The sequence below is a fragment of the Actinia tenebrosa genome, unplaced genomic scaffold (genome assembly GCF_029948245.1).
Source record: "Actinia tenebrosa isolate PJP-AT-01 unplaced genomic scaffold, QUT_ActTen_1.0 PGA_scaffold3__52_contigs__length_22856419, whole genome shotgun sequence".
NCBI lineage: Eukaryota > Metazoa > Cnidaria > Anthozoa > Actiniaria > Actiniidae > Actinia > Actinia tenebrosa.
The window spans coordinates 22,392,614-22,408,725 of record NW_028292580.1 but is presented as its reverse complement, the minus strand read 5'-3'; the positions used below and the strand labels follow the sequence as shown (position 1 = coordinate 22,408,725).

Below are 16,112 nucleotides of genomic sequence, written 5' to 3'. Positions count from 1 at the left end.
GATTATTTTGATGTGACGTCATAGTGAAATAGGGCAATTACCCCTGAGTTTAATTTTGATCACATTTACCAACTCCCCTCTCCATCCCTCTCAAGGGGTTTATCCAAATGTAATATCGAAATTTTTCATGTCAATCAGTAATGAAAACTGTGGTTTTCCTCACAACTGGACTGCATCCAGTAGATTTTAAAATAGCTTACCACAATCATCAACGAACAGCTCTAACAGTAGCAAGGTTATATATATATAAGTAACTATTGATCGACTTATCAATGCTGTTTCCTCTAAATTGTTCGCCATGTAACGTCAAGGAAACCAGTTCGATAAACTTCCAGTCTGTTACGGAAACCAAAGCAAAAGGGAGCGGAAAATTTCCCTTGAGCAGACACGCCTATTTTCAGTCTTCTGAATGATTTACTTTCCAAGGTTAGCCAAGGTTAGCCAGGGACTTGGCAGACTGTGGTTTTTGTGAGTTGTCTTTGAAGTTATTTCCTTCCGTTCGCCTTCAGTTTCAACTTTCAACTTTTCAAGTTGGTTAGTTTAGAAATATTGCATTGTTGACTACATCAGCACTTTTGATCGTATATTGTACTGAATTTTTACAAGAGAATATTAATTGGTTTATATATATATAGTCAAGAAAACACAAGTTTTTTTACCCCAGGAACGTTGATATGAAAGCATTTCTATCTAATCATGATAGTTAACTATGATCTAAACAAGATAGAAAAAAATCCATACAAGTGTCCAAGAAGAACAAAAAACAGAACTCATCTCTGCAGCTGAAACGCCAAGTCTGCTGGGTCTAATATCCGTACGCATGCGTACACAGCTAGTTCTTAGCCAAATAAAATCACACGACTACATTTCCTTTGACTTTCGGATCACACCAGTTGAAACTTTTACCAAGTCAGAAAACAAAGAAACAAACTTTAAGTAATTTTCACTACATCAACTTGCTTGTATGTGGTTCTGGTTGGGCCGTTGAGTTTTAGGACAATATATTAAGGGGAATTTTGCTCGACTTCAGATGTTTTGAAAGATTTCAATATAAACCAAAGATGATACTTATATAACAATAAATAAAGTCCGTTATACTAAACGCGCACCGGAACCATTTTTTGCTGTGTTTGTAAACTGAACTGGTGAACATGGTACAATCGGGTACAATCAATTAAAGACTGCACGTGTAAACCAGGATGTTATGATATTTTTTTCAATAGAGAGTTGTTCAACATCAGGAATGGCTGGCTTGGCAACAGGGAAGGACTACTGATTGTGGCTAAAACCACCACACCACATGCTTCTCAAATGTAACCATTTCTAGATTCGGTGATATTTCCTCATGCATGGGCTCAGTTTCCTAGATTTTTATCTGGCTCTGCAAAGTAACTCGATTATACTCACCGCTCTGAGTTTATGTCTTAAATTGCTTTCTCGTTTCTTGCAGATTGATGTATGTAGACATGTAGACATGTAGACAAATACCACTGATCATCATTAGGGTAAAAAAACGAATGATATAACATTGTGAAAAATAAACTTAATCAAAAAAATAAACTTAATCAAAAAACAAAAAAAAAAAAACAAAAAAAAAAAAAAAAACAAAAACAAAAGAAAAAACATATGCATATACCGACATGACCGACTTCAGTCTGAAACTCCATGCTTTATAAGAGCGATTTACTTGCCGAAAAAAATAGCTAATAACTCGGAAGCATCGTTTTAAAAGATTAAAATTTAATATATATTTTAAAAGTCAGTAATACATAGAAGTATTAACACTAATTCTATTGTTTTCTTTCGTTTGACTTTTACTCACTAACTATACAACCGGTTGTTTCATGTTCTAAACTTCTATAATTGTTCTGGCTACTTTTTAAGATGATAAGTTTGTTAAGCTAGTATCATTTCTGTATTCATGCGGTATTTGTCAAGGTCATTCTTCACGCCAATGTGACATTGAAGTGATCGATTTAATGCTCTTTTCCGCAGCCTCGCCCAGTAGTATTCAGGACTTGGTATTTTGGTGCAGATGGTGGACGGAAATGCGGTAACGATCATTCTTGTGTTTCTTGAATGAACTTGTAGTTAATAGGAATTGCATAGTTATTGTTTTCGAATGAAAATTGTACAAAGTACATTGATAAAAATAGAAAGTTCATTCATCTGAACCGCGCAAAGGAAAGAAAAAACCGAATTACTGAAACTATTGTAGTTTTTTTATGCGCATTCATTGTTCCTGCCTGTTTCAGGCAAACTTATTCTACCTTTGGAAAGAGTGATGATTTGGTGTACTATCTTGACGTCAATGAGGAGAAGGAATGACTAAAATCATTCGATAAACTTACCATCTGGTCGAGATTCATGGCTTTAATGTTGGAGTCCGTACAAACTGTACCAAAAATAATGAGAATAATTCATTGATCTTTACGAACACAAATTCGTAGCGTTTACTTGTAGCCGTGATTTTCATTGGATTTCTTTTTATTTTACAAGTTTGCTGATGAGCCTCGAGTTGAGCTGCATTATTACAAAATTTTAGATTGACTTTTTTCTTCCCGCAAACGGCAAACGTGACCACGTCGTTTTTCATCGTTTTCCTGTATTTTATTTCACCTTTTTATAAACCTTCTCATGCCAAAGACAACTTTGGGGTTTTTTTTGCGATTTCTTTTCACTCATAAAGAATTTTTTACTGGTCAACTGACGTTTCACATTTGCCGTGGACCAAGCAAGTAAGAACTTCATATTCTCTTCCGTGAAAGTAAATCTAAAACTCTCTAATAGAATATCTTTCCGATACGGCAGCCATGTTTAATTCCGATGCGATAGTGCACCAACTTATAGGCTATTTAGACACCGCAGCTGTCAGGGGTTTGTCTTTTTAGCTGAACATTACTCTTTTCAATAAGAAGCAGATCTAAAAAGCAATTGAATTTGCTGGTAGTTGGAAGGATATGTGAAACACCAAGACTCTAAATTATTCGAAAACGTAAGCCCGCCAGCAGTTTATAATTCATAAATTTTCTACGTTTGGCACCCCTTGGCATCCCAAGATTCAAGATGGCGACTTCATCAGTAAAAGAGGTGTATATCAACTGAAATGGTTCATAGTTTTTGATAGGTATCACAGGGAGAGACTATACCAGATGGATGAGTTTTCAGTAGAAATTTGTCATATTTGTCGGTATCCCTCCTTCACTACCACATAACTGATGAATCTTCATTACGAACGGACAAGTGTGGTTCCAAATCGTAATTTGATTATCGTTCCTGTTTCACACATAATAGGAAGAGGGAGAGGAATGTGTGTGTACTCCGCTGGATGTAAGGGAGATTTTTAGGAAAGGATGTCATGTGCTAAGTTGTTCACACCCTCGTACTCTCGTTTGCCAGAAAATATGCACATCCTTAGCTATTCTCTAAAACAATCCAGTCATCCTGCTTCTAAATATTTTTCTTATCTCTCTCCTCCTAACAAGAGGTGACTTCCCGGAAGTAATTTTCATGTAGCTACTGGGGTTCAAGGTCCGACCCGCCAACCTGGAGACATCAAAATGCTAGAGCCCAAAGTCCCTTCTTGTTTGATTTTAATCCACCAACGCGCGACAATTAAATAAATTTTTGTTTTTCATAAGTGAACACAATGACACTTTTCAAATTATCAAAGTATCATTTGTTAGAGTTTCATACAAATTTTTTTAACAGCAAAATAATTTTAGATAAATTATTGATATTTCTAAACATGATTTCGAAGACGTAAGCTGTGAGTTTCTTATTTCTAAAGAGCGGAGGACTTCGAAGAGGGGAGTTCACTTGGATGTCATGGTCAATATATTTAAACCATCGCATGGCAGATTTTTCGTTCAGAGGCAGAATCTACTAGTGTTTAAGACCGCGTGGGTTTAAACCAAGTTCACGGTGAAAACCGAAGATGCGTGCTCGAGAGCGGCGAGGTAAAAACTGAACAATCCTTCTAGAAACATAGTCGTTTAGGAAAGGTCTCTAGCTTGAGTCGTCATAAAATTGTTGTTCAAAATTATTTGAAAAAGAATGCCGGATTTTTACTTGGGAAAAGAAACAATCCTTCTGACGAGAAAGAATAAAAACTCGCACACTCCCTCAAATAATTAATCAGCACTTTGTTTGGAAACTTGAACTTCACATTTTCTTTACTTTTCTTTACTTCTCATTTTTATTCCTCTCTTATTTCATTTTAATTTGGCAGTATGCATCGGCAGTGGTCTTTTGAAAAGTTTCTATATTCGAGAGATCAATACCGGCACTTGCAATGATGGACGTAAACTCTTAAGAATATACCACAGAGAAAAAACTGATATAGCAAATCGATTAATGAATGATTAAATAATTGAAATTACCAGTAAAATGGACTTGAATGAGTCTAGAGTTTCATTACTCCGAACGTTCATCAAAAGGTACGTGTGCCCTTTAGACGCTTAATAATTTTCTATCTTAAAGTTTTATTTATCTTTGCTTTCGGCTCATTTCCGTTAAGAAAATTGTGGTACATTCTCTAGCATGTCTTAATCAAAGACTCCCCACCCTAAGTGTCCGGTCTGTTGGCTTTAGTAGTAAGCTATTTCAAGACCACGAGATTTTACACGTTCACCTTTGCCCTCTTTCTATATCAACAAACGCGTTTGAAGTGATCGATAGCTTTGCTATTACCTTCAAAGCTAGATAAACAAACCAGAGTTATCAATTTATATTTTGCTACTGGTTTCTTTTTTTCAAGTAATTATTTTTTAACTTAATCTTTATTATTAGTAGAATAGCTTAATCAATTGACGTCACAAAAGTTCTTGTGCGTTCAACGGACTTTAGGAGTAATAAATTGAATACCTCATTAAGACACACCCAATTTCTCTTTTGTCTTTACGCTAATTACTTTTAAGAACAACAAAAAGTAAACACCTAAAACTCGGTGAATAATTCGAAAATTTTCGATCAAAAATCATAGAGTGGACAACTCATGGACCAAGCATCCCTCTGACGAATAAAGTATGAAGCTTCTATGCTAAGATCGGGTTATATTTCTTCATTTCGCAACTGGTTTATGCAAATTGTGTTATTACCTTGTCTAGGCCGGAAACTCTTTGACATTCTGTCACTCCCCCCTGTGACGGACTTGGTTGTCACGGTGATCTAAGGTATTACGCATGGTGTGTGAAAGAGTTATTTTTACATACTCTTCTCTGATTGGACATTTCCAAAATACCAATACACTATCTTGAGGGGAAATGTCAATCAAATTTACACTTAAAACAAAGCGCTTGTCGAAGCGTATCAAATGGCGAGCTGGGTCGACTAAAGAAGCTCTACGAGGACGAATACCAACACTTGAAGATTTTACCCGAGGACCAAACATGCCGTCTTTATCGCTCGTAGTGGAGAGTCCACGATCCTATCGGAGGACGCAGGCTGACAAGAAAAAGCTAATGGCTAGAGGAGCGAGTGTCTCTTGGCTCAGTGAACAGTTAAGAAATCAAAATTATATTCTGTTACTGGACTGTCGTCCCTTTGCCGAATTCGCTCGTAGCCATGTTCAAGGAGCTATCAACCTGACTATTCCTTCGCTAATGTTGAGAAGGCTCAAAAAGGGGAATAGTTTTTCTATTACTTCGTTGATAACATCGGAAGAAGGAAAGGAACAGTTTAATAAAAATCTACCTCTTGCCAGTGGGATTGTTCTGTACGATTCGTCAACCAAGGATATTTCGTCTATTGGACTCAACTCGGCTCTTGCAGTTGTCATTCGAAAACTGGCCGAAGATTGCTCTTCATCGACAGTCCGTCTTTTAGAAGGTAAGTAATTAAGTTATAAATATTTAAGTTATACTTAACTAATTTCCCTTTACATACTTTACTGGATGCGATTTCAATAGAAATACTCTTAAAATTTTAGTTTGAAATCAATTTGTACGCTGCTCATTTTCTGTTCGAGTTTGTACCAGTTACCCCACAGCGTTTTTTATCGTAATTTTTTTTCACTTCTGAAACTTAATTGCTTTAAGAAGAACTTCATTAATCATTTATACCTCATTCTACAGGTGGTTTTTCCAAATTTCAAGAAAAATGCCCAAGTTTTTGTGAGAGTGGTGAAGACTATGGTCACCCTCTGTTATCACTAACCGGTTTGACTTTACGCGAACCAAGTGATCAACAACCTCAAGCAAGAACTCTCCCGTCCAATGCTCCAACAACTCCGGACTCTAAAAAGAGAACTAAAGGCGAACTGGCTGAAATTCTACCCAAGTTGTTTCTGGGAGGAGAAAAGGACGCCTCTAACTTGGATCTGTTGAAGAAACACAAAATATCTTATGTTTTAAATGTCACCCATGACCGTCCAAATACCTTCGCACATCTCGAGAACTTCACCTACAAGACCTTACCAGTAGAGGATAATTGTAAAGCGAATCTCACTGACCTTTTTCCAGAAGCATTCTCGTTTATAGGTAGGTTTATAATGTGTAATGATACATATATAACTCTTTTATAAACAAGAGAATTCGGGCAATTGAAAATCATATTGACACTGATACAAGCGCATCCATTTTTTCCCGCCATCTCAACAAAAAGTATTCCTTTTTCCCAATCATTTTCTAGTGGTTATATTTTTTCTCTCAGCTTTTATTTTCTGTCTTATTCTTTTTTCAATTAACTCTCTTGACATATTGAGTTTCTAAATGCTATGCTTCTCTTTTGGTATGCAAGTTGGAGTTATTGAAATAGTTTAAAGTTCGGACCCGTGGCATACCAAGATTACCTAGGGCACTTAACAAACTATAATATTATCTAATCGGACCCGTAACTCATAGAATATTCAAGCTAAATTCCTCTATATTCGTTTGTTTTCTATTCAGTGTTGTTTTCGTTTTCTTGATAATTAGTCATTAGTAATGTTGGCCTTTGCGGCATGATGGTCGTTGGCACTGACTATAGCTGCGATTGTCTTTGTTTATATAATAGATCTAAAACTCTTTGTTTTTCTATTTTTCTTTCTTTAGATGAAGGAAGAGAGAAAGGCTCCGGTGTTTTGGTGCACTGTTTGGCTGGAGTCTCGCGATCTGTTACCGTTACAATCGCTTACTTAATGTCGTCACAAAATTTGACCTTGAACGAAGCGTACGATTTCGTCAAAGCAAGAAAATCAAATGTATCTCCGAACTTCAACTTCATGGGCCAACTTCTAGAATTTGAACGTTCAATCAACTCTCCGCGAACCCCAAGTTCCACAACTAGTACTTTATCACCAGCAAGTAGTCTTGATGCGGACGATATCGAACTAAACTCCAGTGACACAATATAACAGAACATTTCTGTAACCCTCCTATAATTGAAATTACATCGACGCCAAATTGAAAATTATTATATATATAGAAATAAGAATACTAGATCTATAATTTATTAGCTAGCACTATAGGAATCATTAATAATATTTCATAATATACAGTGGTTTTTGTTCACCACTGTTCAAACATAATTTTTGCTGCATATGCAGTGGCTTGTAACACAATTTTTTGTGTTAACTTTATATAATTATAGCCTTTGATCAGATTCATTCAGGCTCTTTTACCTACGAAGTTTTGTTGTCGTTCTCCTTCATATTCGGACTATTTTCCTCTCTTGTGTTCACGAACATCTTTATACCTATGTGTTTTTGATATACTTCTCCAAGAAATTGCTTCGCAACACTAAGGCATATTTTTACACCTATTCTAACGTTCTATATTTCATATTAAAGTTTACGATATCTTTACCCTCAAAATGTTGTACAATTTTATATTAATTTCATAGTATACAAATGATTATTTTTGTAAATATGTTTATAGTAATAAATTATCAATTATTATCAACAATGTGTAGAGAAAAATCACTTGTTGGGGATGATGTCTGCAGAATGTAAACAAACCACAGCACGTTTTTTGGGGTAACTCGATAAGTAAAAATGGTTTAAAAAGATCATTGGTTTTGTACTTTTAAGTTAAAACTCCCCAATTGTACTCAAAGATAAATATAGCAGCTAGTAATAGTTTTCTTTTCTTGTGTGTCTTTTTTTTCTTTCTTTTTTTTTCTTTTTTTTCTTTTTTTTAGAGTTTTGAGGAGTTCGAGGTGGGATCTGTAGGATGTGTACAAAATGTCAAGTTATAGGCTATCGTAATATGTATTTTTTTAGCAAAATAATTTTACATGTAAATCGCTTTGGACCGGAAACAAAAACAGGGAGTAAGAGCCTTTCATTCTCTAGAAATACGATCTTTAATGATATTTTCAAACTGTTCAAAAATGTAGATTATTCTTGATCACCGGTAGTGTAAGAATTCGAGAAAGCTTAAGCAGACCCCACGACATCGCGGGGTCATGGACCGTAGTTGATCTTTTCCGGTGCCACAGACATACTGGCGCCTTTCTTTCTACCTGTTGATGTTTGATTGTACCCTACTACAAAATCATTAGTCCGCGAACTGCCTAGCAACCAGCAAAGCAAGAATCTTAACAAAATGTAATAAATATCCGTGGAGAATTTAGTAAAAACACTCAAAATCAAAAACCTCGATAAAATGATTTCTTTAATAACTGCAGATAGTAATCGTTCTCCAAACTCTCTGGGAAAACCCTTTGGTAAATAAATAGTGGGTTGCTTTTTCTTTTTCTGTTTGCCCAAGTATTTATAAACAGCCAATATCTTACTAATCATTGTAACATGTTAACTGCATGATCTGTCAATATATTGGAATGATTGATATAAATATAGTTAAACTAAGGGATGTCAAATGGCTTTCAAACATCATGCGGAATTTAGTTTTAGAAGATCATGCTACATAAGCCCATCAACGAAAGTTTTTTGAGGGTAAGCATGGTTATGAGGCTGGAGGGACTAAAAATGGCCATTATCAGCCCCCCCTCCCCCCTCCCCAAGTTACTCAGTTTTAGCTACCAAAGCAATTAGCTCTTTTGTGCACTTCCAGTCTTTCCACTTGATTCGCCGTAGTCATATGATTTCCTCGTGGGCTTAAGTATACTTCAAAAATGCGTGGGTGGCTGCATTGGATGGCTGCATTGATTGTCTACTCACCTACTGTTACGCTGCCAGATGGATTCTGCATATACCTTGTTCCTCTATCAATCCCCCTGGGGGCTTATTCTTTTTCAGTGCCTTTGGACTGGAAACTTATTCTTTTCAGTCAGTTTTGGACTGGAGGGTTATTATAAGGGGGGAGGGTGGGGGCTTACGTATCAGTGGGAATCCATGATTACTTTGATTCATAATCCCGACAGGTGAAATTACTTTTCCAAGGCCTGCCGAGGGAAAAGGACCACGACCTTCCTAAGAGGTGTTGACTTATTAGATACTACTGAGTTAGGGCTTATATTTAATTTTTGGCGCCTCAGACTGTGTGATTTTAGGTGGGGGGAGGGGGGGGGGGGTGTTAAAGGTTGGAGGAAAAAAGAGAAAATACGGATACGCGGATCCACTGGAATTGTTAAACAGGAGGTCTGACTCAGTCTTAGAAGCGTTTTGCGTCTGAGTTTAGTTGTTGAATGTCCTCTAAGAGAATCGTATTCCTAAGTGAAGCCAAAAGTCTTGAAGTCAATATCTCAGCCTGAATTAATCTACCTTCGCAACCCATAGACAACGCATTCCCTGCGAATATTTGGGTTACGCCTGAGAGAAAATAACACCTTGATTGGTAAAAGTTTCAGTAAAGAAATAAATAGTTAAATAATAAATATGTATATATATTTATATGGAACATAAAAGTTTATATAATTAAAGTGGGACTGCTTTAATCATGATAAGCCACTTGATCACGACGGATATCTCATAGTACTCCTATTGGGGTGCATGTTACGTCACCGCCATGCTGGCTGGCGATTAAGCATTCGATTCCTCATACCAGCATCTCTTAGTAGATCGACCAAGATGGCGGCTGTACTGTTTATTTTGAGTCATGTGGTTGCATCTCAAGAATATTAAGCAATCGTGTCAAATAAACTGATCATATATCTCAGAAACAAATCATAAATATAATCAGAAACAAATCCATCATCCGTCATACGAAACTTTGAGGAATAACAGCTTTTCGTCACAAGCTTGGCTTTCAACTCGATTACCACAAGGGGCGGGTTAGGGCAATATTTAATGATAATAAGGAAGTAGCGTGCAGTGTTTATATTAATTCAGTAATCACGCTGATTCGCGCTCATCTCGTGTTCAGCAGAAGCTGAAACTATTCTATCGATTTTACTAGATTTAAATTTGATTATAAACAATATCTTTGGACTCTACCCAAGAAATGTTTTTCTCTTTCATTTGACAAAAAGAAAAATAGGAAATTTATTAATAGTCGCGAGGGGCGATACTGATTTTAGTGATCGGAAGTTGAAGCTGAAATTATTGCGAAAAGCTTTGAAGGTTTTACCACACGGTAAGCTCAATGCTGAGTCTCTCTCTCCGCTGTCATTTTTAATTCTTGGGCGGGGTGCAGTGGGTTTAATAGTTATATGTTTAGTGCTAAATCACATGCACTCAGCCCCATATGATGGGATAAAAATTGGTGCGGCGAGCTCTTCAGCCGTTTGAGGGCACCACTGGAAGAATGATCAAATATTGGCTTTTTATAGTTTTTTTTTTCCTTTGTTCTTTTTTCATTCTTTCTCATTTTTTCTCTTTTTATTATTCGTTCCTTCTTACCCCCTTTTTTCAATTTTCTTTATTTTTCACCCTCATAATAATTCTATCTTCCATCGCCACTTCTTTCTTAATCTCTTTGTTTTGCATTCTTGAACTTTCCGTATTTTCATATAAAAAAGAAAATCAAGTCTCAACAAGCTTTTCGTGTTTTCAGCTCTTCATCATTACGTACATCCGTTTGCGGTTCTGGTCTCTCCTACTCGTAGGCGTTTTCACTTTCATTCCATACGAGAACATAATCCAATGCTGCTGATCAAATTCAAACTTGCCATATGCATTCATAAAGTGCCATGGTAATATTTTGAAGAGATATAAATCCTAGAAACTAAAATAGCCATGCAAGATGAAAGTGCTGAGTGATACATCTAGCCGATTAAACACAAGCTCTTGATTATGAGCTAAAAAGAGCTTGAACATGATCTACAAATCTAAATTTACACTAGTAAAGACCAAGACCCTCGATCGACGTAATTGACCCAGTCGAGAGCTCTATATTTCGAATATTATAATCGCAATGCAGGCGGGTTGGGTTTTAGTAGACGTCAGAGTAAAACCCTTGTAAAACGTCACGAATTAAACATTCAAGTGCTGAGCAGAGTCTCAACTTTTGCTATCCCTTCAAGCACTCCTAAATAAGCGATTTCTGAAGTCGTATTTCGGCAGCAGGTATTTCGGCGTCTTCGATAAATTATAAATGGTGATAAAAAAAGAATTAGCTTTGTTTAAAAACGACTTCAATTATTTTGTCTTTCTCTCAAAATTCGTGACTTCAGTTCATACTAGTACTCCTAATATAAACATTCGAGAAATTTGGTCAGTAAACGGAAGGGGATCAATAATGATCAACAAGCGAACGCATTTCCGTGAACCAAAAGCACTAGAGTCACGAACAATCCAACTTTTTATTCAATGGCGATCCCTATTTCCTTGTTATTTTACCACAATTAATGTCTCTTTTGATGGAACGGAAGTTAACGTTGTAAATGTTTTGACTTATCTGAACAATATAGTTGTTGAAACTGTTCCTTGGCAGAAGAAAATTTTTTTCACACGCTTTTTCCATTTTCTTCTGGAATCTTCGCTTCTTCGCCTTGTAAACAAACCTCAAAGTATTTTCTCTTAAAAGTTTTACGTAGTATATGCTTTGTTGGTTAATAGATATGCTATTATAATGTGAATTCAGTATCATTTGTGGCTAGCTAGACAAAAACATTAAATGATCTCAGTGTTTCCACACTGGGTTCCAGAGGCTAGGTGATTACCGCCGTTTGCATTACTATATGCGGCCAAACCAGATTAAAACTGTGACGTGAAGTTTGCAATAGACTGCCTTTTAATCAAACACAATTCTACTTGGATGCACTCAAACTCATTTCAATCGCTTTCGGGATTTCCTTTCAGATATTTGACTGGGAAAAATCGATCAAAAAGTCACACTCACCGATCTAAACTGTACATGGCGTCGACGTGTTTGATTGAGGGCAGTCTATTACAAACTGACATGACCAGATTATTGTCTGGGGTGGCCGCGTAGTACTTGTGCAAACGGTGGTAATGGTCATGCATGCACGAGGATAGATTGGAGAAGAGAAGCATCACCTATTGAAGAAGTTCAAACTTAATTACGTTACCAGTTTGTTAGATTTAGATTTAAATGTTCAACAATCTATTTTTTCCTTCGTTTTCCGGCATGCAGCCGCTAACGACTCAAATATCGCATTTAACCAACCTTATCAGCAAAGTTTCCAAAACTTTCATTTTGAAAGCATTTTATATATATATATACATCGTTTGTGTATATAATGTTAGTGAAACGTTTGTGTTCACTCAGGAAGGAATGACGTCATTGTTGCACACTTGAAATATGCTTACTAAGCAATACTGTTGCGGTTTGGGAGTCACGGTTGCGAGTTTAAAGAACGGTAACTAAATAAAAAAAAGTACTAATTAATAACAAGTACTTTGACCTCTTCTTAAAGATTTAAAACGTCATTAAGTTTACTATGATCAATTTTGGTAACCTCAGCAATGATGAAAAATGGTGATAAAGCGATCAAAATGGCAAATATTTATTATGACTTTACGATCTGTATGTTGAACTCAAAGAATTTTTTAATCAAAAATAAATATGATATCTAGGTACTAAAACAATTTGCCCTTTTCACGATCGTTGATGTACACTCTGAAATGTGCGGGGGATGAACGGGTCAAGCTATCCGCATTCACAACATTCTACTATATGTAACTACTCGGGGTATGACGCATCGAAGAATATTAAAGATCAAACTAAATGAGTTTAATTTAACCAAAAATGGTTTTGCGCAATCAAGGAATCAAAGAACCAAGAGAACTGAGGACGAGATTGAATAAAGGTTACGTTATTTTGTTGATTTGGTGGGCATGCGCAGGTTTGAATGGAAACCTGATTGCATGGCTAGACACGTGTTATGGGAGACAGAGAGTACACGTGAGCCTGCATTTCTGCTACATTTTATCAGGGGCGAATCCAGGAATTTTAGAAGGGGGATGACTATTACAAAGGTTTTACCAGAAATTTGAGGAAAAGGGGGTGACTGTTACTAACGATATGCTGAGAAATTTGAGTAAAAGGGGGGTGAATTGTCACCCCTTTTACCACCCCTGGATCCACCCCTGTTCATATACCGTCAAAGTGGGAATATCTTGACAAGAAAGGCACTCTAGGACTTTTAACTCTCCTTTTCCCAACCAACTGCAACAGTACATCACAGTTTCTCAGTTCATTACACGAAAAGATAAAAACATTCGGAGGACTTGTCAAGACAATTAACTAACAAAATTTGTGAGAATATGTCGTAAATACTGTTATAATTGAATTATAATTCAAAAGCTTATGCTCTCACGTCCAAACTTGTTTGCTGAAGTTTCTTCCTGTTGGGCATCCTGTGTACACAGGTAGACCAACCAGAAAGGCTAATACTTCCCATAGTTCACTGCGCTCGTAATGGTTCTTTCTCTTCTACTGTAACCTCTGTAGATAGGAATACAGTATATTGTGTTGTGTTATCTTCGGGAATTCTCAGGTAATTTTGCCCATCTGCTAAAAATACTTTGCACAGAGATTCTTGGATAATTTATTTTTCAAGTTGGCTAATTATTTTTTCTATTCGCTGCCAGAACTTTGAGGAACGACACATTAAACCTTTAGATCGATATGGCAAAGTCGAAGAATCATACCAATCACAACCAAGGTATATAAAATCTTAAATTTATTTTGCCTTGTATTTTTATGTTTAATAAAAAAATAATTCAATTGTGTATTTATAGGCTTCAAGGCTCACCGAAATGGCATTAAGAAGCCGAAATCACAGAGATTCCCATCGTTAAAGGGAGTAAGTATGCTAGAGAAATTATTAGTTTTACTTAATCGTAAGCTCATCTGTCTAGACTTTGTATTTCAAATGTTTCTTTCACGACGTATCCCATTTAATAGAATATTGATGGTTTTAAGTGTTCAATCCCTAACTCAAGCCAGAAGTATTTCAGAACTACATCTTAAAAACTTTTCATAAGGATTTCGAAAACTCAAAAACAACATTTAATATCTTAAATCAGTTTGCGTCCATGTTGGTGCTATTTAACAAGATATTTCTCATAAGCATCCATTGTTAACAGAACCAAGATGGCCACCATATTTTTGTTTTTCACTTTCTTGGGAATGCACTTGCAAGCTGTAGATTGCCTTTCCTGTGTAAAGTTCTGAATCCTTCTGATTCATAGGATATAAGGGATCTGTTTATAGCTGAGGTTTGCATGCTGCACTTCATCACACATTACATTTCATTGCTAATTTGTGTTGTAAATTTGTGATGAATAACCTCTGAAATGGCAATTTGTACATGTATCTTCACATGTTGAGTACTTAGGCCTAGGGCAAACGTCAAACTTTCCATGCACCAAACTTAATTACAACAAAGAATGCCGCCTCATTATCACCTGATATCCATTGTTTTTAATGACATTGGTGCATGGAAAGTTCTACATTTACTCTAGGCCTACTGTAACTGATACACATCTGCCCCATCGCTTTGACATCTAACATAACACAACCTGGTTCTAGAGGCTCTTTTTAAGTTATGATTTTGAACCATAAGTGGCGAGCAAACCCACCCAATCCTCTGGTCATAGCCAATATGAGTTTCACATTCATATGAAAGTCAACTATAATTGCCATCAAACTTCAAATATAATCAACCAACGAGAGGTGTAGTAATATATTAGAATTTGACCTGAACAAACAGTCCCCCACAATTCCACTCAGGTCTTAGATTTTAGATTATAGATCTTTGAGCAACAACGTTTTAGAGTGCAAACAATTAATCCGAGGAACACTAATTACTAAATAGTACAAAATAGTGCTAATTAAGCAATAGAAAACAATGGAATTTGCATGAAATTGTGCTATTAGTATTACTTAAGTTTCATGGTTATATTGTTTGCACTCTATAAATAGGTGTATGTTATTGAAAGCAAGTGTAACAGCCTGTCTTTGTCAGGAATCTTCGCACTAAGATTTTCATTTGTTTTTCAACAGGTTGAGCCCAAATTTTTACGAAATCTTCGCTTTGCCAAGAAACACAACAAGAGAACATCATCCAAGAAATAAATGAATGTTCTATTTATACTGTCCTGTGTATTGTACAGCTGGAGATTTGAAAGACTTTCAACAACACCTTTAAATAAAATAGAAATCTCCTAAGTTATTCTTGTTGTTAAATTTCATATTTTTCTATTGCTGCAAACCTTAGTACCAGAGATCTTATCACTTGAGTTTCAAAGGTCTGTGGTCACAAAATCAATGATTGAGAAGCCTCTAGAGTACAGGGATAGAGGCTTTACATCATCACCTCTGCTGGTGCCCGTTATACAGCTTGGAATGCCTGTGGTAATAGTGTTTTCCACAGATGACGTCACAATTGTGCATCATATGATTGAAATGCCAACAAGCCAAGCCAGGCACACATGCATATATGTTGTAACAATGTTCTGTAGACTCATTGTTTCCATCTCACTGAAGAACTATAGTTTTATAACTGCTATTCTTCTTCTTTTACATTTAATTGAAGCCTTTATTTGCAATGTTTGTCTGCATTTGGAACCCAGAAGGCTTTGCGATGTCTATTTTTAGTGACCATGAAAAAATGCTATTTAATTCTTTCTCATGTAAAACTCTCATTGTATTGTTCCTGCCATGTAACATGGCTGCCATCAGGTGATGGTGCAAAGCCTCTATATCATGAAGTCCTCTGTTTTTTTTCTGGTTTGTGTTGAATCATGATGCCATACACTAAGTGTGACCAAATATTCCCTTATAACTACACTGACTGCATTCCTAAACAATTTAAATATACTT

At 36.2% G+C, this 16,112-nt stretch overlaps 2 protein-coding genes and 1 long non-coding RNA gene across 3 annotated transcripts; 2 read left to right on the top strand and 1 right to left on the bottom strand.

The window, feature by feature from the left end:
* Window positions 1-5,305: 5,305 nt before the first annotated feature.
* On the top strand, window positions 5,306-8,059 carry LOC116304879 (dual specificity protein phosphatase 7). The gene is made up of 3 exons (XM_031714667.2): window positions 5,306-5,829; window positions 6,075-6,479; window positions 7,032-8,059. Exons 1-3 carry the CDS (start codon window positions 5,391-5,393, stop codon window positions 7,331-7,333), a joined length of 1,146 nt encoding a protein of 381 aa, XP_031570527.1. The 5' UTR covers window positions 5,306-5,390; the 3' UTR covers window positions 7,334-8,059.
* Window positions 8,060-11,608: 3,549 nt separating this feature from the next.
* Window positions 11,609-12,542, bottom strand: LOC116304880 (uncharacterized). The gene is made up of 2 exons (XR_004198110.2): window positions 12,450-12,542; window positions 11,609-12,319 (listed from the first exon to the last, which is right to left on the bottom strand). It is a non-coding gene; the product is annotated as an uncharacterized LOC116304880 (long non-coding RNA).
* Window positions 12,543-13,676: 1,134 nt separating this feature from the next.
* LOC116304881 (large ribosomal subunit protein eL29-like) lies at window positions 13,677-15,458 on the top strand. The gene is made up of 4 exons (XM_089036035.1): window positions 13,677-13,782; window positions 13,877-13,950; window positions 14,027-14,091; window positions 15,294-15,458. The coding sequence occupies exons 2-4, from the start codon at window positions 13,914-13,916 to the stop codon at window positions 15,363-15,365; spliced, it is 174 nt and encodes a 57-aa protein (XP_088892161.1). The 5' UTR covers window positions 13,677-13,782; window positions 13,877-13,913; the 3' UTR covers window positions 15,366-15,458.
* Window positions 15,459-16,112: the final 654 nt, after the last annotated feature.